This window comes from Rhinichthys klamathensis, unplaced genomic scaffold, assembly GCF_029890125.1.
Source record: "Rhinichthys klamathensis goyatoka isolate OS25496 unplaced genomic scaffold, OSU_Roscu_1.1 h1tg000501l_1, whole genome shotgun sequence".
Lineage (NCBI taxonomy): Eukaryota > Metazoa > Chordata > Actinopteri > Cypriniformes > Leuciscidae > Rhinichthys > Rhinichthys klamathensis.
In genome coordinates, this window is record NW_026606982.1 from 727795 (window position 1) to 752582 (window position 24788).

Genomic DNA, 24788 nt, shown 5'->3' on the forward strand with positions numbered 1-24788 from the left:
GTTTGTCCTGTTTTAAATTACAAGGTTAATGATTATTCATTCATTGAGAATATGCCATTCTAGATGTAAAAAGAGAGAGGAGGGAGTAACATTTAGGGATTCATTAAACAAGTGTAGCCATGTCTTAAACATTGAGAGGTACGGTTGATTTTAGGGGAAGCTGGATTTGCATTTGAATGTTTCTAATCCATGAATAAACAAACATACTGCAGACAGAGTGATGTATTTGTCCTCTTATCTGTACATATTTATGTTTACTTGGTGATGGGTGAAATGACTGAAAAGCTCTTAGAAACCATTCAAATGGACAATAAACAATAATGATAATAAGACTTGTTTTATTTGTCTCGTTCACATAATCACTTAAATACACACTTTTCTCTTGATGTAGTCGCATCTGAACCCAAAGATTGCAGAATCTATATTATGTGTGAATGGCTGGCTGCAGGTTTTGAAATGACACTTCATTCAAAAGAAATCATCCTGACTGGATTAGCCGGCTTTGTTATTTTTAAACATGTCTGCTCTCCTTTTTTATACACACTTGCCCTTTTTAAGAAGTAACTTAGAATTCAATTTTTTTATTAAAATCTTTTGGTAAGATTTACTGCCACTCAACCAAAAACCAAAGGAAAAACCAAAACAAAAAAACTTTTCAGGATAAATAAGTGCATTTTACCCCCTCATATCTGTTATATGTTTTTCTAATTTTTTTAAATTATGATTCTCATTACTGTAATAGACCTTTAGTCAAGGTAGAGCCATATTTTTTACAGAAATGAAAATGAGGCTGTGAGGAATAGAAAGTAAAGTTTTAGAATCACATTAAAAATTTAGTTTTTTTTTTAAATATAAGAATTACTATTTGCCATTAGAATAATACGAATTGGAGGGTAAAATTCTCCTGAAATTAAAAATGTCACAATGCAAAGGATCCTAATAGTAGACTTTTACATTATGCAAAACAATAATCCTTTTTTTTTTTTTTTTAAATGTGACCAGAAAACTTCTTCATGAGATTCAGTTCAACATTTTTTTAAATGACCCCCCAGTGCATTTAATTTCACTGTTCACCCTTTCAAGATTCGGTTTGATTAATCAATTAAGAGCTCAGGGTCAAAGGTAAGCTCAGAACCCTTTAGCGATATGTTCGGCAGTTCTTCTCCAGCATGCACAGAGTTACAGATGATCCAACACCAAACCCAGCGTACAGCGGTTCAGAGAACTTGGCCTGAAATCTGTGGATGAGCTCCACTGTCTCAGACACAGTGTAAAAGGATACAGATCCTCCAGCGTAATCCAAATACACACCGATCCGTGTGGCACGAGCTGCTCCCGGCAGGTCTTTATCCATCTTATTGTGCCAGGCGGAGTATCCAGAGTCTGAGCACAGGAGACTCCAGGATTTATCATTGTATCCCAGAAGGCTGTTCGAGTTCTTACCTTTACGGCTGATGCTCTTGAAGGCAACTCCAATGGAAAATTCACCGTTCCACTCTGCCTCCCAGTAATGCCGTAATCCACTGAGCGGCTCCTTGCACAGGATCTGGCAAAACCCATCGAACCGCTCCGGGTGATCTGGGTAGAACTGGGTTGTTCGCTTACGGATCACCCGGCGATTCCCGTCTGAAAGGACTAGTTCTTTATAGGCGGTGTTGAGATCAAATGTAAGTTTACAAGAATCTGTGAAATAATATTGTACAAAAAAAATAGACTCCTTCAGCATTTAGAAGAATAAGATGTTATCATCTGTATAGTGAAGAGATTAATTCATGTTAATTGTCTATACACTCACATCTGAGGAAATCCAGTCTTGATTTAGGCTCTGGGAAGTCAGTTCTTATCGGAGCTGAAAATATAGTAGAAAGCTAAGCTAAGGTACATAAATGAGCAGAGTTGTGCTGTAACATACTTCATTCTAAATAAACAGAAATGTAGAACCTCTTACCATTCAAACGTCCCCCAGACCTCGGAATAAGGACATAGACTGAAGTGTCACTCACTGAAAAATTAATCATGCAAAAATTAATAGTAGATCAAATATAGAATTTTGTACACTACGATCAAAAGTAGTCGATTTTTTTTTATATAATATTTTATTAATATTGTATATTTTATAAGGATGCATTAAATTGATCAAAAGTGAAAGTAAAGACATTTATAATGTAACAAAAGATTTATATTTCAAATAAATGCTGTTCTTTTAGACTGTCTATTCATCAAACAAATTTACAACTGTTTCTTGAGCACCAAATCAGCATATTAGAATTATTTCTGAAGTAGAATGAATTACATTTTAAGGCCAATTCACACTGCACCGACAGACGCCGACCAAAGGCAACAGATACGTTTGTGGGGTTTTGTCGGATTAGTATGTTACTCCGTTTTGTGTCTGTCAGCACTAGTTTTCGCCGATTGAAATAAAAAACAGTTATTTAAAATGTTATAATAATATAACAATATTGCTGTTTTTACAGTATTTTTTATTTTAAAAAATGCAGCCTTTGTGAGCATATGATTTATTTATTTATTTTTTTATCTTACCAACCCCAAACATTTGAACAATAGTGTGTATACTATCTGTGTCATTTTACATCCATACTTTATTCTGGAACTACAGGGGTACAGAGCTGATTATATTTTGTTTGCTGTCCGTTTCTGAAGCAGAGCAATGCTTTCCATCTCTACTTAGTAGTTACTATTATTTTGTGCCTTTTAAATATAGATATTACATAAGTCAAAAGAAATCCCATGTCTTTTCCTTAGCCTCTCAGTGGTTAAATGTTATAGTCTTCATTGTTACCTCGTTTGGAGATGTTTCCCAGCTCTTTTTTGCAGATGTTGTCCAGGTGTTCTTTCATGTCAGAGACGGTCTTGGTGATCTCACCAAAGGAAAACTCTGGGTTTATCAGCACTTTAGGCACCATGGGCTCCGGTGCAACTGATAGTGTGGGAAAATTCTGCACAAATAATAAAGACACTTAACAAAATCTGTGCTTCTAAGTAGCTTCCCTGAATGTCCATATTAAATTTCCAGTCAGGCTAGTCCACAGATTTCAACTTTCTCAAAGGCAGAAATCCAGAATGATAAAAAGAAAACTAGTGAAATGTGAGAGGCAGTTCTTTACCTGTAGGAAGTGAATGTTGTCCTCTGTGTCAAGTATTTGACGTAGTTCAGCATCTCTCTTCTGAAGCTCCATGATCTCTTGTTCAAGTCTCTCTATGTAACCCTGAGCCTGTCAGTACATTAAAGCTATCACAGTCTGAGAGTGGGGAACAGCAACAGTAGCAGCTCCATAAGCAGTGTGTGTGAAACATATCAGTTAGAGTCATGGTCAGAATTATTGGCACCCTTGGTAAATATGATCAAAGAAGGCTGTGAAAATAAATCTGCATTGTTTATCCTTTTAATCTATCATTCAGATAGATCTATCAATCTTTCGTTGAAGTAAAACAAGTGAAAGTTTCACATTATGAAATAGATGTTTTTCTCCAAAACACGTTGGCCAGAATTATTGGCACCCCTTGAAATTCTTATGAGTAAAATATCTCTGAAGTATATTCCCATTCTTATTTACATATTTTAGCACACCATGGTGACTAGGAACATGAAATTGTCTAGCCATGACTTCTTATTTCACATGAGTATGACTACAAAAATTCCATTAATCATCCAGTAAAACCAAAAAATATAGTTCTGATGTGCAGCAAAAGATTGTTGAGCTTCACAAAATAGAAAGTGGCTGTTAGAAATAGCTAAAGCATTGAAAATCCCCATTTTCACCATCAGGGCAATAATTAAGAAGTTCCAAACAACTAAAGACGTTATAAATCTACCTAGAAGAGGACTGTCTTGTCTATATTGTCTTAATTCCTGGCGAGGAGGATAGTTTGAGCGGCCAAAGACTCTCCAAGGATCACAGCTGGAGAATTGCAGAAATTAGTTGAGTCTTTGAGTCAGAAAGCCTCAAAGAAACAATAAAATAAAATACCAAACAGCGCCTTCATCACCACATGTTCTTTAAAAATGGTGTCAAGAAAAATTCTCTGTTCTCAACCAAAACAAACTCCAGCATATTCAGTTGTCAGACAGGATCAGACAGACAGACTGGAACCTCAAAAGAGACCAGATTCTATGGTCAGATGAAACTAAAAATGAGCTTTTTGGCTGCAAAAAAGGTATAAACATTACCCCATGCCCACAATTATATTTGAAATTGTGGTCCTATTTTATGCTGGAAGTCGTGGACATCTTGTTCAGATACATGACATCATAGTTTCTATCAAATACCAACAGATAAACAATCAAAACCTGACCGCCTCTGCCAGAAATCTTATAATGGGCGTTGTTCAGATCTCCCATCAGGACAATGATCCAAAACAAACATCAAAATCAAAACAAAAATGGGTCACTAAGCACAAAATGAAGCTTCTGTCATGGCCATCCCAGTCCCCTGACCTGAACCCTATAGAAAATGAGTGGGGTAAACTGAAGAGAAGCACCAACATCGATCTGGGAATCTAAAGAATCTGGAGAGATTCTGTATTGACGGAATGATCTCGCCAGGTGTTCTCCATCAGTTCTCCAACTCATCAGGCATTATAGAAGAAGGCTCAGAGATGTTATCTTGGCTAAAGGAGGTAAAGTATTGAAAGTATTGAATAAAAGGGTGCCATATTTTTTTCATAAAGGGATTTTCCCCACATTATGAAAAAGGTTCTATTTTTGTGAATTCTTTAACAATGCAGATTTATTTTCAAAGCCTTCTTTGTTCATATTTACCAAGGGTGCCACTAATTCTGACCATGACTGTATGTTCCCCCCCCCCCCCCCCCCATGTCAACACTTAAATTGAACTTAAAAACAAAATAGTTTATCTCACCACAGTTCCCCAATAAGAAGCTAGGGTTTTAAATGGATAAAATTAATGCATCACTGATTTTAATTCATTCACATCTGAATGTAATGTGTATGCACCTGAGCCATGGAGGCCTGTAGGTTGGCCTGTATGAGTTGGCTTATCTCAGCATGCCACCGCTCTACCGCCTGTAACATCTCGCTGAAGATTTTATCACTGTCAGTCTGTGCCCGCTGTGCATTTCCCTACAGAGAAAGGGCAAAAAAATCTATCCACACAACCATTTTCTACACTTTTTTTAAGTGAAAAAAAGAAGAATGCGTTTCACGAACAACGATATAACTCGCTCATTAACTACTATAGTATGATGCATCATTGGAAAAACTAACCATCTAGTCATGACAGATTACCGAAACTGTAGTAACATGGTTGCACCTCTGTCGTTTGAGCCATTGGTTCAACAATAGAGTGGTGCAGGTAGGAGTTCAGAACCCGGAAGTCTAATTTGCCACTGCTCCTTTGAGATTTTCCAATGGGGTTTTATAATGTTTTTTTTTTCTTTCAATTTATGAGTAAAATAAAGCCTGTGGTAAACATAACTTGACAATTATTTGACATTTTGTTCAACAACGTACACTGCACAAACTCACTCACACCCCAAGCTGTCTTATCTATTAAAAACATTTTCAAACGTTTTCAAAAATGAACATAACTGCTTCAAAATTCAAGTTTTCACTATGAGTGTGTGTAATTTACATTTCTGTCAGGACAACCATCGTCAAATAAGATTGACAGTTAGCATACTGTCACAAACGAGACTCCCACTGTTCCTCCTGCTCACCACCAGAGGGAACCCTCTCCTGAATATTAAACCATTTGAACTACATTTCCCACATACCTGGCACTGATTACCTTGCACCTGACCTTCATCAGTGGACTATTTAAGGTGCTCTCAGACTCTCCTTCATTGCGAAGTTTTGTATTTACCCTGGTAATCATCTCTGAGCGTTTCTTCCCGTGTTTTGTCTTCCCGTGGATTAGAGTTCTCAACGGGCCTGAAAATTACAACCCGACCCGACCCGGCCCGTGGCTTTTAAAGCCCGGACCCGATGTAACCCGACACATCAACATGAATTATCTGCCGAACCCGACCCGCGGCCCGACGCCACCCTTTTGATCGGTGAGTGATGTATGTAGAATGACTGCTGCGCTTGACGCAGAGAGAGAGAGCCCCGGCCGCGCGCGCGCGCACTCTCACGTCTCACACATTCCGCCCATCCAGCTGACATAAACCACATTTCAATAAACGAAAAAAACTATCCAGTGATTAAATGTTTTCTGTATTGACACAAATCTTGTGCGATGTCCTAAACTGCCGAGATAATCACACAACGTGTCGCGCCGCCCCTGAGCAACGGTGATTTCACCTGCAGCAAGTTTACTTTTCACCAACTCCATCTTCTTCTCCGAGCTAAAGGCGTGCACGCAGCGGCGTCAGGTCTGCCCTCGCGTCGCGATGCACGTTGCACGCAGCAGCCAGACTTTCTTTACAGTGAACAGCAGCGATGAATAATAAATGTTTTTTTTTCTTTCACTGTACAATTCAAAAGATTAAGCCCGAGGTCCGACCCGACCCGAGTCATTTGCAAATATTTTCGACCCGAACCCGGCCCGAACCCGCGGGTCCCGTCGGGTTTGTCGGGCCGACCCGACCCGTTGAGAACTCTACCGTGGATTACTTTTGGACTGTCTATTCTCATCTTGATTCTTTGCTGCCTGCCCTGGACTGTATTCTATACTGGACTGATTTATGTAAGTTTGCTGCCTGCCCTGACCTTATGCCTGTTTCTGGATTACGAGTTGCCTTATCTCTACTGTTGTGTTTGCTGGTGATTGACCCTGATTGTACGACCACGATTATAATAAAACTGCAAATGCATCCTCATTCTCCTGAAGCTTCATTACAGAAAACTTCGCCAACACACGATCCAGCAGTTCTGGTTCAAATGTCCACGGAGATTTCCACTCAAGCTAACCAACTCGCCATTCATCAACATCAGCTAACCCATTTAACTACAGTAACGGAGGAGCTCGTCAGGACGCTACAGAGTTTGCAAATGTCACTTACGAACCCAGCACCTTCTCAACCGAACGTGAGTGTGGACGCTTCTCCACCACCTTCAGTCACAGTTAACCCACGTCTGGCTCTTCCTGATAAGTTTGATGGTAACCCAACTAAAAGTAAGGGATTTCTACTGCAATGTTCATTATTCATTGATCAACAACAAGCTATGTATAGCACCGATGCCAGCAAGATTTCCTTGGTATGCTCACTCCTCTCTGGCAAGGCGTTAGAGTGGGTGGCGGCGGTTTGGAGAGAGGATGGTACTGCTTTTCCATCATTTGGCATCTTTCTTCAACGATTCCGGGAAATATTTGAACACCCGGAGGGAGGTATGAGAGCTGATGATCAACTACTCGCGTTGAGCCAGGGCAGGAGTACCGCAGCAGAATATGCTTTGACATTTCGTACTCTAGCAGCACAAACCGACTGGGTGGAGAGCACGCTTAAACTGCTCTTTCGCAAGGGACTCAGCTTGGAGTTGCAATCCGAACTGGCCTGCCGAGATGAAGGGAGATCGCTGAATCAATTCATCGAGCTAACCATTCAGATTGACAATCTGATTCGTTCACGTCGTCCACTCAGAACGGTACCAACCAGCACACAATACCCAGTCACTCTTTCTCAAACTGAACCCATGCAGCTCGGATATACTCATCTGACTCCGGAAGAACGAGAACGCCGCATACGTCAACATCTCTGCCTCTATTGCGGTCAACCGGGCCACCTGAGGGCTTCTTGTCCCACAAGACCTCCTCTTCGTAACTCCTCTTCGGTGAGTCCTTGTGTTCAAGCACATCACTCCAGTTCTTGTATCAAAGTACCTATAGTATTGTCTCTAGAGGGCAATCATATATCCACATCAGCTCTATTAGACTCAGGAGCAGCCGGGAACTTTGTGTCTCATGAGTTTGCTCAACAACTACAACTCCCACTAATCTCTTGCAATTCTCAATTGGTAGTGGAAGCACTAGATGGACGGCCTCTCGGTGATGGAAGGGTTCTGCACACCACCGTGGACCTTCAACTACAGACTGGGACCCTTCACACTGAGGTAATTCGTTTCTACATCATCACATCACCTCATAACCCGGTAATTCTTGGACTCCCCTGGCTACGTCAACATAATCCCCTCATTTCATGGAAGGAAGGTCGGATCATCAAATGGGACCCGTCATGTCACTCCAACTGTTTAACTGGCAGCCCTTCACTCTCCATTCAGACTGTTACGCTAAAGGACGAACCTGTTCTTTTCCCCACTCTTCCCATTGAATATTCCGACCTCGTCGAGGCTTTTAGCAAGACCAAGGCTATGGAACTTCCTCCTCACCGCTCAAGCGACTGTTCCATCGAACTATTACCAGGGACAACACCACCTAAGGGTCGAATTCTCCCCCTATCACAACCCGAATCAGAAACCATGAAGAACTACATAGAGGAGGAACTTTCAAAGGGGTTCATCAGAGCATCTACGTCACCTGCAGCCTCTGGCTTCTTCTTTGTTAAGAAGAAAGACGGTGGTCTACGCCCTTGTATCGACTACCGGGGTCTCAACGATATCACCGTCAAATTTCGATACCCCTTACCTCTGGTACCAGCTGCTCTAGAACAACTCCGCAATGCCAAGTATTTTTCCAAACTAGACCTCCGCAGCGCCTACAATCTCATTCGCATCTGGGAAGGTGATGAATGGAAGACAGCTTTTTCTACCAGCACTGGGCACTACGAATATTTGGTTATGCCTTTCGGGCTGTCCAACAGTCCTTCCGTATTTCAATCATTCATCAATGACGTCTTTCGGGACATGCTTGATCGTTGGGTTATTGTTTACATCGATGACATTCTTATCTACTCCAACACCTATGAGGAACACGTGCAACACGTAAGAACAGTATTACAACGACTCATTGATCACCAGTTATACGCCAAAGCAGAGAAGTGTGAATTTCACCAGACTACCACATCATTTTTGGGCTACATCATCAGTCAGGAGGGAGTCGCCATGGACGAAAAGAAGGTCAAAGCCGTTCTAGACTGGCCACTACCAGTAACCTTAAAGGAATTACAACGCTTTTTGGGATTTGCTAATTTCTACCGACGCTTCATCAGAAATTTCAGCTCGGTAGCCTCTCCCTTAACCTCTATGACTAAGAGAAATTCATCACACCTCACCTGGTCAACCACAGCACAGGAGGCATTCGCAGAACTCAAATCACGTTTCACATCTGCCCCCATCTTCCACCACCCTGATCCAGAACTCCCGTTTATAGTTGAGGTGGATGCTTCAAATACGGGCATTGGAGCCATCCTTTCACAACGCCACGGATCCCCATCCAAGCTCTATCCTTGCGCCTATTATTCCCGCAAACTTAACCCAGCCGAACAGAACTATGACGTCGGAAACCGGGAATTGTTGGCCATGAAAGCAGCTATGGAGGAGTGGCGTCATTGGCTGGAGGGGTCTAAACATCCGTTTGTGATACTAACTGACCACAAGAATTTGGAATACTTACGATCTGCCAAAAGACTGAATCCCAGACAAGCGAGGTGGGCCCTCTTCTTTACACGATTTGACTTCACTGTTACCTATCGTCCCGGTTCAAAGAACACCAAAGCAGACGCTTTATCACGCCAACACGACTGTTTAACTTCCATTAAATCCAAAGAAACCCTTCTTCCAGAGTCATTAATCGTGGCCCCAATTCAGTGGGACATCATGACAGAGCTCACTCAAGCCAATTCACAAGAGACCCCTCCTCCCGAATGCCCCCCTGACAAAACTTTTGTACCTCAGGATCTCTGTCAGAAAGTACTACAGCAAGTTCACTCCTTACTCAGCTCCGGTCACCCTGGAATTGCGGCCACTGTTCACCTGCTTCAGAACAGCTTTTGGTGGCCAACCTTGCGTGCAGACACAATAAAACTCATTAACGAATGCATCACCTGTAACACAAGCAAACATCTCAGACAGTTACCATCTGGCCTACTGCAACCATTGCCAGTTCCCCACCGACCATGGTCCCATCTTGCCATAGACTTTATTACCGATCTCCCCAAGTCCAATGGGAATACCACAATACTCACTGTCATAGATCGCTTCTCCAAGGCCTGCCGTTTAATTCCACTTCCCAAGCTGCCTACAGCATTTGAGACTGCCGAACTCATGTGCAACTTTGTGTTTCGCTTTTATGGCCTTCCTGAGGACATCGTGTCGGACCGAGGGCGCCAATTCACATCCAGAGTATGGTCCGCATTCTTCCAACAACTCAACATCAACATTAGCCTCACTTCAGGATATCACCCACAATCGAATGGTCAAACAGAACGTCTCAATCAGGAGATCACCCGGTTCCTCAGATCCTATTGTCATCAGAACCAAGCAGACTGGAGCCGATTCCTCATGTGGGCTGAGTATGCACAGAACTCACTCCAGAAACCCTCCACTGGACTAACTCCATTCCAATGTGTAATGGGCTTCCAACCTCCCCTATTTCCATGGTCAGGGGAACCTACCGAAGTACCCTCTGTCAACGATTGGCTCCAGAGAAGCGAAGACATCTGGAATCAGGCTCACACCCACTTGCTACATGCTGTCAGGAGACAGAAGTTGCAGGCCAATCGTCACCGTCGCCCCAATCCCGAGTATACTCCAGGTCAATGGGTCTGGCTATCCACTCGAGACCTACGCCTCAGACTTCCTTGCAAGAAACTCAGTCCCAGGTATGTGGGTCCCTTCCAAATTGTTAAACAAATTACACCAGTTTCCTTTCGTTTGGCATTACCCTCTAATTATCGTATCTCTCCCACTTTTCATGTATCACTTCTCAAACCCGCTGGTGGTCCGAGAGCGGAGGAGGAGGAGCAGACCAGTGACCAGGGCCCCATCTTGGTGGACGGCGAGGAGGCATATCAGGTTCGAGATCTACTCGATTCCAGACGCCGGGGCAGGCTCCTCCAATATCTGGTGGATTGGGAGGGGTACGGACCGGACGAGCGATCCTGGGTTAATGCAGATGACATACTCGACCCCACACTCGTGACTGAGTTCCATAGGACGCACCCGGAAAAACCGGCCCCTCGATCTCGAGGAAGACCCCGGCGTTGTTCGCCTCTTCGCGTCAGGAGCCGCTCGCAGGGGGGGGGGGCTCTGTCACAAACGAGACTCCCACTGTTCCTCCTGCTCACCACCAGAGGGAACCCTCTCCTGAATATTAAACCATTTGAACTACATTTCCCACATACCTGGCACTGATTACCTTACACCTGACCTTCATCAGTGGACTATTTAAGGTGCTCTCAGACTCTCCTTCATTGCGAAGTTTTGTATTTACCCTGGTAATCATCTCTGAGCGTTTCTTCCCGTGTTTTGTCTTCCCGTGGATTACTTTTGGACTGTCTATTCTCATCTTGATTCTTTGCTGCCTGCCCTGGACTATATTCTATACTGGACTGATTTATGTAAGTTTGCTGCCTGCCCTGACCTTATGCCTGTTTCTGGATTACGAGTTGCCTTATCTCTACTGTTGTGTTTGCTGGTGATTGACCCTGATTGTACGACCACGATTATAATAAAACTGCAAATGGATCCTCATTCTCCTGAAGCTTCATTACACATACAGTTTGGATTGGGGGTATGTGTAGCATCTGGACCAATCAGACACACAAATTATTCTTTATATTTAATGAACAATCTAGCAAACTCACTCTCCCAACAAAGGTCTATGAAACTTCCCCCAAAACTAACATCCCAAAGAAGCTAACACACTGGCAGAATCCGGTGTCCTGTTACAGGACACATTAAGACTAACAAGACTTTTTACGACCCCAAAAGGAATTTGCAGAGAGTTGTGACTCTCACTTAATTCTTGCTGAGAAGAAGAAATAAACCCTTTTAATCCTATATATTCTATATATAACCACTTGAGAAATGTATAAACATGTATCTAATTTTCCCATCTCATGATTTTTCTTTTATGTGGTTTGGCCTATGTATTCATTCTCTCTTTTAAACTCGTTTGAATTAATGTTTCAGACTTGCATACTATGGTTAACCAAAATCATATGTGTAGCATGTTTAGTCTCTATAAGCTCCAATGTTCGTCCCCCATTTGTTAATTTACAATACATTTTGCTAACTTTGTGACGCATTAGGGATGCAGCTGCTTTCACTACCAATGCTTAAAAACATCCCAAGCTAATGTTTGATGCACGAGTGTATTGTGTGGTTTTCCTAACCCCCATTGGTAAATAGATTATCACGGTGGAATAGTTAGTATAGCATGCTATGCCACTTTCATCAACAACTATTACAAAGCTATAGCAATGTCATGTCATTAAATACGATAAACAGTGATTCTGGAACAGATCTGCGTATTCCTTATCCTCCGTCAAAAAACATATTATAGTATGTAGCTAACCATATTCCGTCCGTTCGAAAAAAAAGTTGCACTAACTGTTCGTTAACAGTTACGTTACATGCAGCATTTGCCGTCAGGCAGCTAACATAAACATATTTTTGCTAGCCTACCTGCTGCAAAATTACACCATTTGTAAAAGACAAGTAGAGCTATTTTATCCAGTGTAATTTATCACTTCACCACTATCTTGTTTTTTCTTATCCTCCTCTTCCTTTCTCTTCTTTCTTTTCTGGCTTCCTGAAGCATAATTCCGCATCATGATGACTGCCGAGGAGGTTTGTATTTTGCCGGCAGCAGAGATCACGTGGTTGGCTGGCTGCTGTCAGCGACTACTGAGAGGGGCCCCCTTGAGGGGGATTCCGACAACAGTGTCAATGCACTTTACTGCATTGCCCTGCATTGACTATCAAAGGGGCGCTCACACAGTTTGTCGTTGCATTTTATTCTTAACCAGTCGTTGTCTTGGGGCCCCAGGCCAGCTCGGGGCCCCAAGCAATTGCTTGGTTTGCTTGCCTTGTCGCGACGGGCCTGATTTTGACTACAGGCTCTGAATAGTACTGTACAGTAGACATACCTCAGAAATGTACATTTCTTAGAATTAATAAACAATTAACACTGAGTATTCACGGTACAAACAGGTTAATTGATTGTAATATTAATTTTACTTCATTAAAGGGACACTTCACCCATTTGCATTAAGCTTTGTATTGTTAGAAACCCAGTCATATATTATAATGATCGTGGATTTTTCATTTATTTTTCCCTGAGATGGGGAAAAATTAGGATTTAAGTGTTTTACTTCCTGCTTATTGTGACGTAAAAATCGTCATTTTGCGTCACAATAAGCAGGAAGTCACATTTCATTGAAAAGTGTAGAGACTACAAACACAAGCTCATAATTTTTTCAGCGTGTGGGACCCACTCACGCTACAGACCTATAAACAGATCAGTAGGTGGGACTCCACTTGCAGATACAGAAAGCAATAGGGGATTATCACGCTTCCGGGTTTCATGGGCGGGATTTGTCAACTTTGTGCATGTCCACTTCCGACACAGTTCAACAATGGCTGAAACGAAGGCTAGATGTCACTGCTCTGTTCCACTTTGTAAATCTAACCAACAACGCTAACCCTACTTAAGTTCTCATGGATTCCCGACTGAATTGAGTATAAGGAAGAAGTGGATTAAAGTGGTTCGCCGGGATTAAGGTCCAAACTTTAAAATAAAACAAGGTAGCACGTTTGCTTGTAGCCGGCACTTTAGTGAATCAGACTAATTTACCAGGGATGCCGTATAAATAAACTTAGTGTAGTCCGTCATCAGTTCGCCAGAGTGATCGGTGATTCAACGGAAGTGGCAGTGCACAAAGATCACTGAATGCGGAAGTACTACGAATCAGCGTGATATTCCCCTATATCAGCCATCTTGTTTGGAAGCTAAGCTAACAAGCGCTGTGGAGATAGGAAGCTACGACAATGACGGAAGAAACTAAACATGATATGGAAGAAGAGGATTTTGAAATTCTGCTGCTCAATCCGCTGTTCGTGGCTATCTTTACGAGCCGCAATATAGTGAAGAGCAGCTGAGGCTGATGGAGGAACAGGAGGCGGACGAGGAGCCCGGACTGGCTCGAGCTGTGCGGACTGCTGGTGCCTGTGCTCTCGCTGTGCGCTACGGACACAGATAGAGTCCGTCTGCTGCAGAGAATTTCAACGATGGCAATTTCTCCTGGACGAAATCTCTGAATAAGACGAGCACACGGACGTTTGTGTTGTGATGTGAACCATCCTAGTTTCGCACCGCATGTTCTGACTGAACATTCAGGTATCATGCAATAATTCACCATATAGAAAGAAATACAAACGAGGAGTAATTCGATAATGAGTTTGCCAATGTAACGGGGTTCGTTGTTGTGGGAAGAAGGAGGCGGGAACCGGCAAACGTTTAAACATTTTAATAGTAAAATAAACAAATACAAAACAAAAGTATAAGCCAGCAGTCCCTCACTGTTGGCCACACACAACAGAAACAAAACACAACATACTCCTCGGTGAGAGACGCGAGAGAGACCGGTGCGTCTCACAGGTGTCGTTCATTATCACTCGCGTCACCGGCCTCGCGCAGTCCTCTCACGTCCCTCGCCCTCGTCCTGCTCGCCAACTATAAATTTTGTGTGAAATGAATTTCTAACTCTGGTGGCAGCTAACGTCAGCCTTGTAGACGGAAGAGTGATTTGTGATGTTCGCGCTGCTGTTCTGGATTAGTGGGAGTGGCTTGCGGAGCATTGTGGGAGTTGTTGTCTTACATACAAATGCGCCCAAAAGATATTTTCTGTCTTTTCTCGGTCAAGGGGGCACCGAATTCAAAATTTCTTTTACATTTCGACTACATATATGACCCACTTTCAATAAAGATTAATGTTGAAATGGGTGAAGTGCTCCTTTAAAGAAATCGTATGTAAGAAATGTATTTCAATTAATCCTAAAATGGCCCTGATATGTCACTAGACATTAAGAAATCATGTTCATTTCAAATACTTATATCACTGACAACAGTAGTCCGACAAGGATATTGTCATTTAAAAAGTGAAGTTGCAGCCCTCAACTGATATTGATGTTGTGTTGTGTTTTGGTCTGATGCGCCACCCTCCACCTATCTACCAATCACGAAGTCAGTAGTGTTGCGGCATCCGGGTTGCCAGCTCTGCTGTAGTTACCACAGCTGCAGCTACAAACGTGTTGGATAAAAAAATGTCTAACGTTACGAATCCCAAAAAAACCTTGTTATGATTCCGAAATACTTCGTGACAAAGTCCGAAATAAAACAAGGATTTGTATAGGAGATGCCTTTGAAAGATGAAGATGGCTGAAAACGGAAGATTTTGAAGACAGACGCCAACGTTGCTAATTTTCTCCTGGACAGGTAAGATTAATCTATGTTTGGCTAACTTGTACTTGATGTAAATAGACATTTCAAATATTCATGACAGTCGAACAAAGTTATGCATGTTCGTGCAAAGTAACGTTACGTTAGCTCATGGAGGAGGTGGGTCATCGAATTGAAAAGGTAAGGAATTGTTTGGGTAATAAAAACGGCGAGTCGTCATTGCTAACATTAGCAAATCATTATCAGAGCCCGTTTCTCTGTCATTATGCTGAGACGCTGAGGAAAACAACTTTAGCACGCCCATTATGGCAATGTGAAGCTCCTTGTAGCAGCCTACGTTCCTGCTGGATCCTGCAGCCTATCTGGCAACCTCGGGTCAGGGGGATGGGGAGGGGATACACCGCTCTACAGTAATTTACATACGGTTCCTTTAAGTTAATTCTATTAAAGGGCATATTGCAGGTTGGACCCAATGAGTCAATGTATAGAAAAATAATGTAGGAACTAGATTTTCCTTTGTGCATTTTACGCATTCAAAAACGACCCTGATTGTTGACAGGCTTATATATATTTAATTAGAATGAAATATATAGAATGTACTGAATGTTAGCTTTCTTATTGTGCCCAAGAGCACGATCGGTTTCCACATTTTAACAAGAAACTATGCTTCCAATCACAACTCGAGAGCTGTAGTTCCAACCCAACCACGCAAGTCTGTGACGCTGTTTGCAAATGTTTGTTGAAACAGCAAATCGTTGAACTATGTTGGTAACGACGGAACTTGTCTAACCATGCTTTCGTGTTTCACCCAAAAGCTTCTTTAGGACTCTCCGGACTGGACTAACCTTAAGAACATCCACGTTGTGTCTGAGTTCTTGAAGTTCTTTCATTCGATCCTGGATAATGTGCTGAACCTCTGTCTGAGTCACAACCAAGACTTTCTATAAATCACACACAAAGAATGTATGCGTAAAAGAGAGCTCTGAGATTACAGTCTTCATTACAGCAGATGTTTGCTTGACAAAATATTTATCCTGGAAGATAAATAATACAATAGTGTTATAATATTACAATAGTCCTAACAATTACTTTAGGTCTAAAAAAATAATATATATATTTTTTAAAAATCATTAAATTGATCAAAAGTGACTTTTACATTGTTAAAGTCATATACCAAATTATTCTTACCATACAAACTTTTGATAAGAGAATCGAAACCTGTGACAGTCCACAGAGAATGAGGCATTGAGTAAGGCTAGTTGTCAGTTTACTTTTTAACTTTAGAAAATTTCTCTGGATAGGTTAATTTTTCAAAGTCAAGGCAGATACCTTAAAGATTTATGAAATCTTCAAAAAGCTATTTTACATTTCCACTGTTATTGCCGGGAAACAATTCATTACATTCATTATGAAACACAAAAACACCAATTCACTGTTTTGAATATGAATTAATTATTTAAAAAATATATGAATGTATAAACCAGTTTAAACCAGCTGTGACAACTTTCCCTGACTTTTATGAAAAAGGACTTTGACTTTTATGAAAAATATCCTTATCCTGAGAACACAGTTCAACCTTTCAGTTAAAATCTTTCTTCAATGTAAAGTTGACTAAATTATGATCCTGAAATTCACAAAATCACAAAGATTATTTAATTTAATTTAATACATTTTTAACTAGATGTTTGAAACCAACATATAAAACTACTGATAGAGAAAATAGCCTACATATTTGTGTAATTGTTTTACAGATATGGCCTCTGTTACAACTTGTCCTGGTCTACTATCAACAATTATAATCTCCTCATGATGTCTCACCTGTTTCTCTGTGCGTTCATCATCTGCACTGACTATGTTGTGGCTGCGATGTTCTCGTACTGTACACAGCACACAGATGCACATCTGGTCTGAGCGGCAGAAAAGCTCTAAGCCTTTTTCATGCTGCGGGCAGATTTTCCGATCTAGGTGTCCTGTCTCGTCCACCAATTTATGTCGTTTAAATGTGGCTGATTCGTAGTGAGGCTTGATGTGCGTCTCGCAGTAATAGGCCAGACACATCAGACACGACTTCACCGCTTTGCTCCGCCGACCGGTACAGAAATCACACAGCGCATCACGCTTGAAGTACGGAAAAGGGGTTAGCTCACGTGGGGGTGGCCTAGGCTCTGGGTTGCCTACGTGGGGTACGTTACGTCTGAGTATGGGCCGAGGAGTGAAGGTCGCCTGGCACTGAGGACAACTATACACGCCGAGGTGGTCAGAATGGTCCCAGTAGATCTTAATGCACTCTAAGCAGAAGGTGTCTCCACACGGGATGGTGACGGGGTCTCGCTGAGTGTCTGTGCAGATTGGACAGGTGTAGTCCAGGTAGTCAGATTCTGCCATTTTCTAAAAGGAAGATGTGAGAAAGACAGGTGAATTGAAAGAGCAACTGAAGCAGGAACACACCTGTATTTATAGATTGGCACCAAGGGTGGAGGTGCTGAACTACAAACACAGTACGAGCTTAGATGAGGGTTTATGAGGCACATGTACAGGTATCCTGTTTCAGGAAGTCACTTAAAACACAATTAGAGCAAATGTTAAAGAAATAATTAAACTGATAGCTCACCCAGAGACTAAAATTGTTATCATTTACTCTCACTCATGTCATTCCAAACCTGTATGATTTTCTTTCTTCTGCGGTATATCAAAGAAAATATTTTGAAGAAATGTGCTCTCTCTCTGTACATGCACAGCAGCGAAATGTGAATCTGTTTTGTCTGTCAATATGGAAAGTGGTTAGAATAATTTGTCTAGTCAGTGCTTGTATTCTGTGAGTAAACTACTGTGACATGACAGCACAGTGTGTACTGTACACACTCAGCCAAGTGTCATGCAGGTAGAGCACATACACACATACATGCTGGATCTGAGAGAGGGATAATTTCAAGGTCAAACTGTCTGGTGTCATGAAGGGAAATTTAGTACAGGGTAGATGGGTGCACATATTTCTATGCTCTTAACCAGAGGTGGTCTTAGCAATTTGGTTGGAGGCCCGTTTCAAAGAAACAGATCGAAGTCCCCGCCAAATATATGGCGCCTAATATTAACTTCTTGTTTATTGAGCTGTTGTATAAAATCAGTATCACATTTGCAAACGTGATATTCTGATGCTGATATTCGTACAGCATTTTTGCTCGTATGGTATTGCCTGACTATTGTCACAAGTGCACTTGTCCTCCCTCACTGTCTACTCACTTGAGATATTTACCTCCTAACAGCACCCAAAAGATGTGTGTGTGAGGATACTTAACAATTGAAATGACATCCTCTATCGTCACCTGCAACCCTAAGAACTGAAACATTATACTTGCACTGCTCATCGTTTGTCATCTATACTCACCTGTTTGGACACTGTTCAATAAAGCTTTGTGTTGTTATTCATACACCTCTCTCTCGAGTCTAATATCTCCTGACAGAAGACTAGACCCACACAGACTGAATCTAACAAGCTTCGCTCCATTCAAGAACCATTGTATCCAGTTCACCCTGCTGACCTGCTCCTCTCCCTTTCCCTTTCCCAAGATGTCCACCCGCTAGAGGTTCTCACAGTAGAGCCATAACATCCCTTATAGTACCCTGTAACGATACTACCCTGATGCCAGTCTTCTGGAGTGGATTGGACAACCATCTTCGACAAATACCAGCAGCAGCCAACACGTTTTCCTTGGAGCAATACATTGAATATGTACTGTGGCTAAGTAGATCCTTCTTCACTGTGGGTGAAGCAGTTGAAGACACCATTGCATCTCAGTCACGTCCACTCCAGTCCTCCAGGTGACAGCGGTCATCGCCACTAAAACACCACCTGTCTCGGAACTCCTTTCAAGTCATGCACCATCACTCCTCACGCGAGCTCAAGAGTCCTGAGTCCCTTTCTGCCCATGATTCAGCTTAAGGGTTATCATACCCAGGCCGATCATAGCTTACTTGTCACGCCCACGGAGGCCAATCATAACTTACTTGTCACGGCCGCGGAGGCCGATCATAGCTTACTTGTCACGGCCACGGAGGCAGATCATAGCTTACTTGTCACAGCCACGGAGGCAGATCATAGCTTACTTGTCATGGCCACGGAGGCCGATCATAGCTTACTTGTCACAGCCACGGAGGCCAATCATAACTTACTTGTCATGGCCGCAGAGGCCGATCATAGCTTACTTGTCACGGCCACGGAGGCCAATCATAGCTTACTTGTCACACTGCCATGGAGGCCGATCATAGCTTACTTGTCACACTGCCACGGAGGCCAATCATAGCTTACTTGTCACACTGCCACGGAGGCCGATCATAGCTTACTTGTCATGTCCACGGAGGCCGATCATAGCTTACTTGTCACACTGCCAAGGAGGCAGATCATAGCTTACTTGTCACACTGCCAAGGAGGCAGATCATAGCTTACTTGTCACACTGCCATGGAGGACTATCATAGATTAATTGTCATGGCCATGGAGGCCGATCATAGCTTACTTGTCACGGCCACGGAGGCAGATCATAGCTCCCCCATCACGGCCATGGAGGACGATCAAAGCTCCCCTGTCACGGCCACGGAGGCCAATCATAGCTTACTTGTCACACTGCCACGGAGGCCGATCATAGCTTACTTGTCACACTGCCAAGAAGGCAGATCATAGCTTACTTGTCACACTGCCATGGAGGTCTATCATAGATTAATTGTCATGGCCATGGAGGCCGATCATAGCTCCCCCGTCACGGCCATGGAGGGCGATCTCGAGTTCTGTTGTCTGTGTTTCACCAAGTCTGCCATGGTCGCCACTCCAGACACCCAGCTGGCCCTCCAGATGCCAGTCTCTCAGCTGGCCCTCCAGATGTCAGAAGTTTAGCCGGCATTCCTCAAACTCTCATGTGTTCAATCGTAAATTCTCTAAGATCATTATTCATGTCGGCACTAATGATGTTCGACTCCGCCAGTCGGAGATCACCAAAATTAATATTAAAGAGGTGTGTGAACTCGCAAGTATGATGTCAGGCACTGTAATTTGCTCTGGCCCCCTTCCTGTTCGCAGGAGTGATGAGATAGTTAGTAGATTGGCCTCACTGAATCGCTGGCTGTCTGAGTGGTGTCCGCAAAATAATGTAGAATTCATAGACAATTGGAAAAGTTTTTGGGGCAAGCCTGACCTGTTGAAAAGAGATGGTATTCATCCATCCTGGGATGGTGCTGCTCTTCTCTCTAGTAATTTGGCTCATAGTCTTAGAGCTAAAACATGACAATCTGGGGCTCAGGTCAGGAAGCAGACAGACTGGCTAAACCGACCGTCTGCTAGCGGCCTCACGTCACCAAGGTCAGATAAATCCCATCACATAGAGCCTCTTTCACCTAGATATCATCATATAGAGACTGTGTCTGTTCCCCGAATTTGGAAATCCAAAAAACGTCAGGTTAAAAAAGTAATTGATGTTCAACAAATAAAAAACCGATATAATACAGATGAGAAAATGATAAAGCTTGGGTTGCTGAATATTCGATCCCTTACTCCAAAATCACTCATAGTTAATGATATGATTTCAGATTATAATCTAGATGTGCTGTGTTTGACAGAAATCTGGTTAAAACCAAATGATTATATTACTTTAAATGAGTCAACCCCACAAGATTACAGTTATAAACATGACCCTCGTCTGAAAGGCAAAGGGGGAGGTGTTGCTGTAATTTATAGTAATATTTTCAAAACCACTAAGAAATCTAGTTTTAAATATACTTCTTTTGAAGTGTTGGTTCTTAATGTAAAAATATATAGTGTAAAGTAAACGATAAATCACATTTGAGAATTCTGCTGGCTACTGTATACAGGCCACCAGGGCACCATAAAGATTTTATCAAAGAATTTGCTGACTTTCTATCAGAATTAGTATTGGCTGCAGATAAAGTACTAATTGTTGGTGATTTTAATATACATGTAGATAATGAAAAAGATGCATTGGGATTGGCATTTAAATATATTGTAAACTCAATTGGAGTTAGACAACACGTGTCAGGACCTACTCATTGTCGTAATCATACTCTAGATCTAATACTATCACATGGAATAGATATTGATGCCGTTGAAATTCTGCAGCAGAGCGATGACATCTCAGATCATTATCTAGTCTCATGTAAATTACATTTAGCCAAGGCTGCAAAGCCGACTCCGTGTTATAAATACGTTAGACCTATAACTTCTGCCACTAAAGATTGCTTTATCAATAATCTTCCTAATCAGTTTCATCATCTCAGCATCCCAGATAGCTTAGAAGAACTCGACATTGCAACAGAAACTTTTAACTCTCTCTTTTCCAGCACTTAATGCCGAGTTTAGACTGCACGATTTTCAAAATAATCGGGTCACTGTTGTTTTCACACTGCATGACTATCTGGGCTAACATTCAGTTGCTGCTGTGTTCACACTGCACGATGGATCGGCGACAGGAGGTTTCACACTGCATGACTTTACAAAAGAAAGAATCGCCGACAACTTCTGCCTGGTCTGTAAACTACGTTTCACAACCAAACAAATGCGAGAAGTGATAGGAAATAACGGAAGATCGCGCGTGTGTGAGACCGGAGTTCTCGCGCGACACTGAATTTGTTATTAAAAATGATAGCCTACAAATTGTCTGTGCACTGATTTGTAGCGAAAATGAAAAAAAATAATAAACAGTTTATGCAGGAAATGGTTGGGAAGACGAGGGGAGCAAGGACTGTGTTTTGCAAAGAGAGTTGGGGGTAAATAAATAATTTTGCAAATGTCCTGCTGTTGCTGCTGGTCATGCAAATGTTTGTGCTTTATTTCTGTTTGATATAATTGTAAATATAGGCCTATCTATTAAAATACTGATATTCTGGTCTATAACTCCTCCCTGTATCTTGTTCTCTCATTGGCTGTCGGTCATCGCCGATGTAGTTTTCAGTCAGAACACATTCACACAGCAGGATTGTGAATCGCCGACAGGTCCAGATATTTAGCATGCCAAATATCTCACGGGCGTCGGCGACTCGTCGGCGATTCTCTCAGATCGCGTCTTTGCTCATTCACACTGCGTGATTGTCACTCGCGTGAACGAGCACCGATTTGCCTGTGACTTCGGGCATTTGTCTGCGATTTCTCAAAACCTGTCGGCGAGCCAAAATCGGGGCTAAAATCGTGCAGTCTGAACTCGGCATTAGACGCAGTTGCTCCATTGCGCTTAAAGAAGATTAAAGAAAATAGTCCAACTCCGTGGTACAACGAGCACACCCGGGCCCTTAAGAGAGCAGCCAGAAAAATGGAGTGCAACTGGAAGAAAACTAAACTAGAGGTATTTCGGATTTCATGGAAAGAGAGCTCGATTGCTTACAGAGAGGCTTTAAAAGCTGCTAGATCTGCTTATTTTTCAACCCTATTAGAAGAAAAAAAACATAATCCTAGGTATTTATTTGAAACAGTAGCTAAACTAACGAAAAAGAAAGCTTCAAGCTCAGAAGTGTCCAAGCTACAACAGCAGTAATGACTTTATGAACTTCTTCACTTATAAGATCGATAATATTAGGGACAAAATTATAACTATGCAACCGTCTACCACAGTATCGCATCAGGCAGTGCATTGTAGTCTCCATGAGGAAAAATTTGATTCATTTATTGCCATAGGAGAGGACGAATTTTCTAAACTTGTTAAATCATCTAAATCGACAACATGTATGTTAGACCCTATACCGACTAAACTACTGAAAGAGATGCTTCCAGAGGTCATAGATCCTCTTCTTACTATCATTAATTCGTCTTTGTCTCTAGGATACGTACCAAAAACCTTTAAGCTGGCTATGATAAAACCGCTTGTTAAAAAACCGCAACTTGATCATACAAAATTAGTCAATTACAGGCCGATCTCGAATCTGCCTTTTCTATCAAAGATATTAGAAAAAGCAGTATCCTCACAACTGTGTTCCTTTCTAGAAAGAAATGATATCTGCGAGGATTTTCAGTCAGGATTCAGACCGTACCATAGTACCGAGACAGCTCTCATCAGAGTCACAAATGATTTGCTCTTATCATCCGATCGTGGTTGTATCTCTCTATTAGTGTTACTTGATCTTAGTGCTGCATTTGATACTATTGACCACAACATTCTTTTAAATAGACTCGAAAATTATGTTGGCATTAGTGGAGTTGCACTAGCATGGTTTAAATCATACTTAACTGACCGTTATCAGTTTGTAGCAATAAATGAAGAGATGTCTTATCGATCACAAGTTCAGTATGGCGTACCACAAGGCTCAGTACTAGGACCGCTGCTGTTCACTCTGTACATGCTACCATTAGGAGATATCATTAGGGAACATGGAATTAGTTTTCACTGTTATGCCGATGATACTCAGCTGTATATTTCTTCACGCCCCGACGAAACTTACCAATTCACAAAATTAACGGAATGCATAGCCGATATAAAAAATTGGATGACTAGTAATTTCCTACTACTAAATTCTGAAAAAACAGAGATTCTAATAATTGGACAAAAAACTTCCACACGTAATAACCTAGAATACTGTCTAACACTTGATGGCTGCTCTGTTAAGTCCTCGTCGTCGGTTAGGAACCTGGGTGTGCTCTATGATACCAATCTCTCATTTGAAATTCACGTGTCTAGTATCTGTAAAACCGCATTTTTCCATCTTAAAAACATATCTAAATTACGCCATATGCTCTCACTAACAAATGCAGAACAATTAGTTCATGCGTTTATGACATCAAGGCTAGATTATTGTAATGCTCTACTGGGTGGTTGCCCTGCACGCTTAATAAATAAACGACAGCTAGTTCAAAACGCAGCAGCTCGAGTTCTTACCAGAACCAGGAAATATGACCATATTAGCCCGGTTCTGTCAACACTGCATTGGCTGCCTATTAAACATCGTATAAATTTTAAAATATTGTTGATTACTTACAAAGCACTAAATGGTTTAGCTCCGCAGTACTTGAGCGAGCTTTTAAAGCATTATAGTCCTTCACGTCTATTGCGATCTCAAAATTCCGGCCAGTTGATAATACCTAGAATATCAAAATCGACTGCTGGCGGGAGATCCTTTTCCTATTTAGCACCAAAACTTTGGAACAGTCTTCCTACCATTGTCCGGGAAGCAGACACACTCTGTCAGTTCAAAGCTAGACTAAAAACACATCTCTTTGACCTAGCATACACATAATACATTATCGACTTCTATAATTCAATGTTAGGCTGCATAGATTAGGTCAGCCGGAACTGGGAACACTTCCCTTAAATCCAGATGTACTCGTTACATCATAAGAAGAATGGCATCTACGCTAACTTTAGTGTCTTTGTTTATCCCGAGGTTTTCCTGCAGCATGCCGGATCCAGGTCGTATCCAGATCCCGATGACAATGCAGTGCTGAAGTGTCAACTATCCTCTCCCTATGGAGGATCCCTTTCCCACTCTACAGATAAAGCGTTGTTGAAAATCCTGTT

The 24788-nt window shown here is 42.0% G+C and overlaps 1 protein-coding gene across 1 annotated transcript; it reads right to left on the bottom strand.

Annotated features, from left to right (window-relative positions):
• Positions 1 to 1062: 1062 nt before the first annotated feature.
• Positions 1063 to 18234, bottom strand: ftr84 (finTRIM family, member 84). Its single transcript, XM_056237827.1, has 8 exons — positions 17103 to 18234; positions 16130 to 16225; positions 4979 to 5104; positions 3129 to 3236; positions 2804 to 2960; positions 1949 to 2002; positions 1796 to 1849; positions 1063 to 1683 (listed from the first exon to the last, which is right to left on the bottom strand). Exons 1-8 carry the CDS (start codon positions 17667 to 17669, stop codon positions 1139 to 1141), a joined length of 1707 nt encoding a protein of 568 aa, XP_056093802.1. The 5' UTR covers positions 17670 to 18234; the 3' UTR covers positions 1063 to 1138.
• Between the last annotated feature and the right edge of the window lie 6554 nt (positions 18235 to 24788).

Coding starts and splice junctions, on each gene's coding strand:
- ftr84 (XM_056237827.1), bottom strand. CDS start 17,669: ATGGCAGAATCTGACTACCTGGACTACACCTGTCCAATCTGCACAGAC. Junction 2,961..3,128: donor ACAACATTCACTTCCTACAG/GTAAAGAACTGC, acceptor TTATTTGTGCAG/AATTTTCCCACACTATCAGT. Junction 1,684..1,795: donor AAGACTGGATTTCCTCAGAT/GTGAGTGTATAG, acceptor ATTATTTCACAG/ATTCTTGTAAACTTACATTT.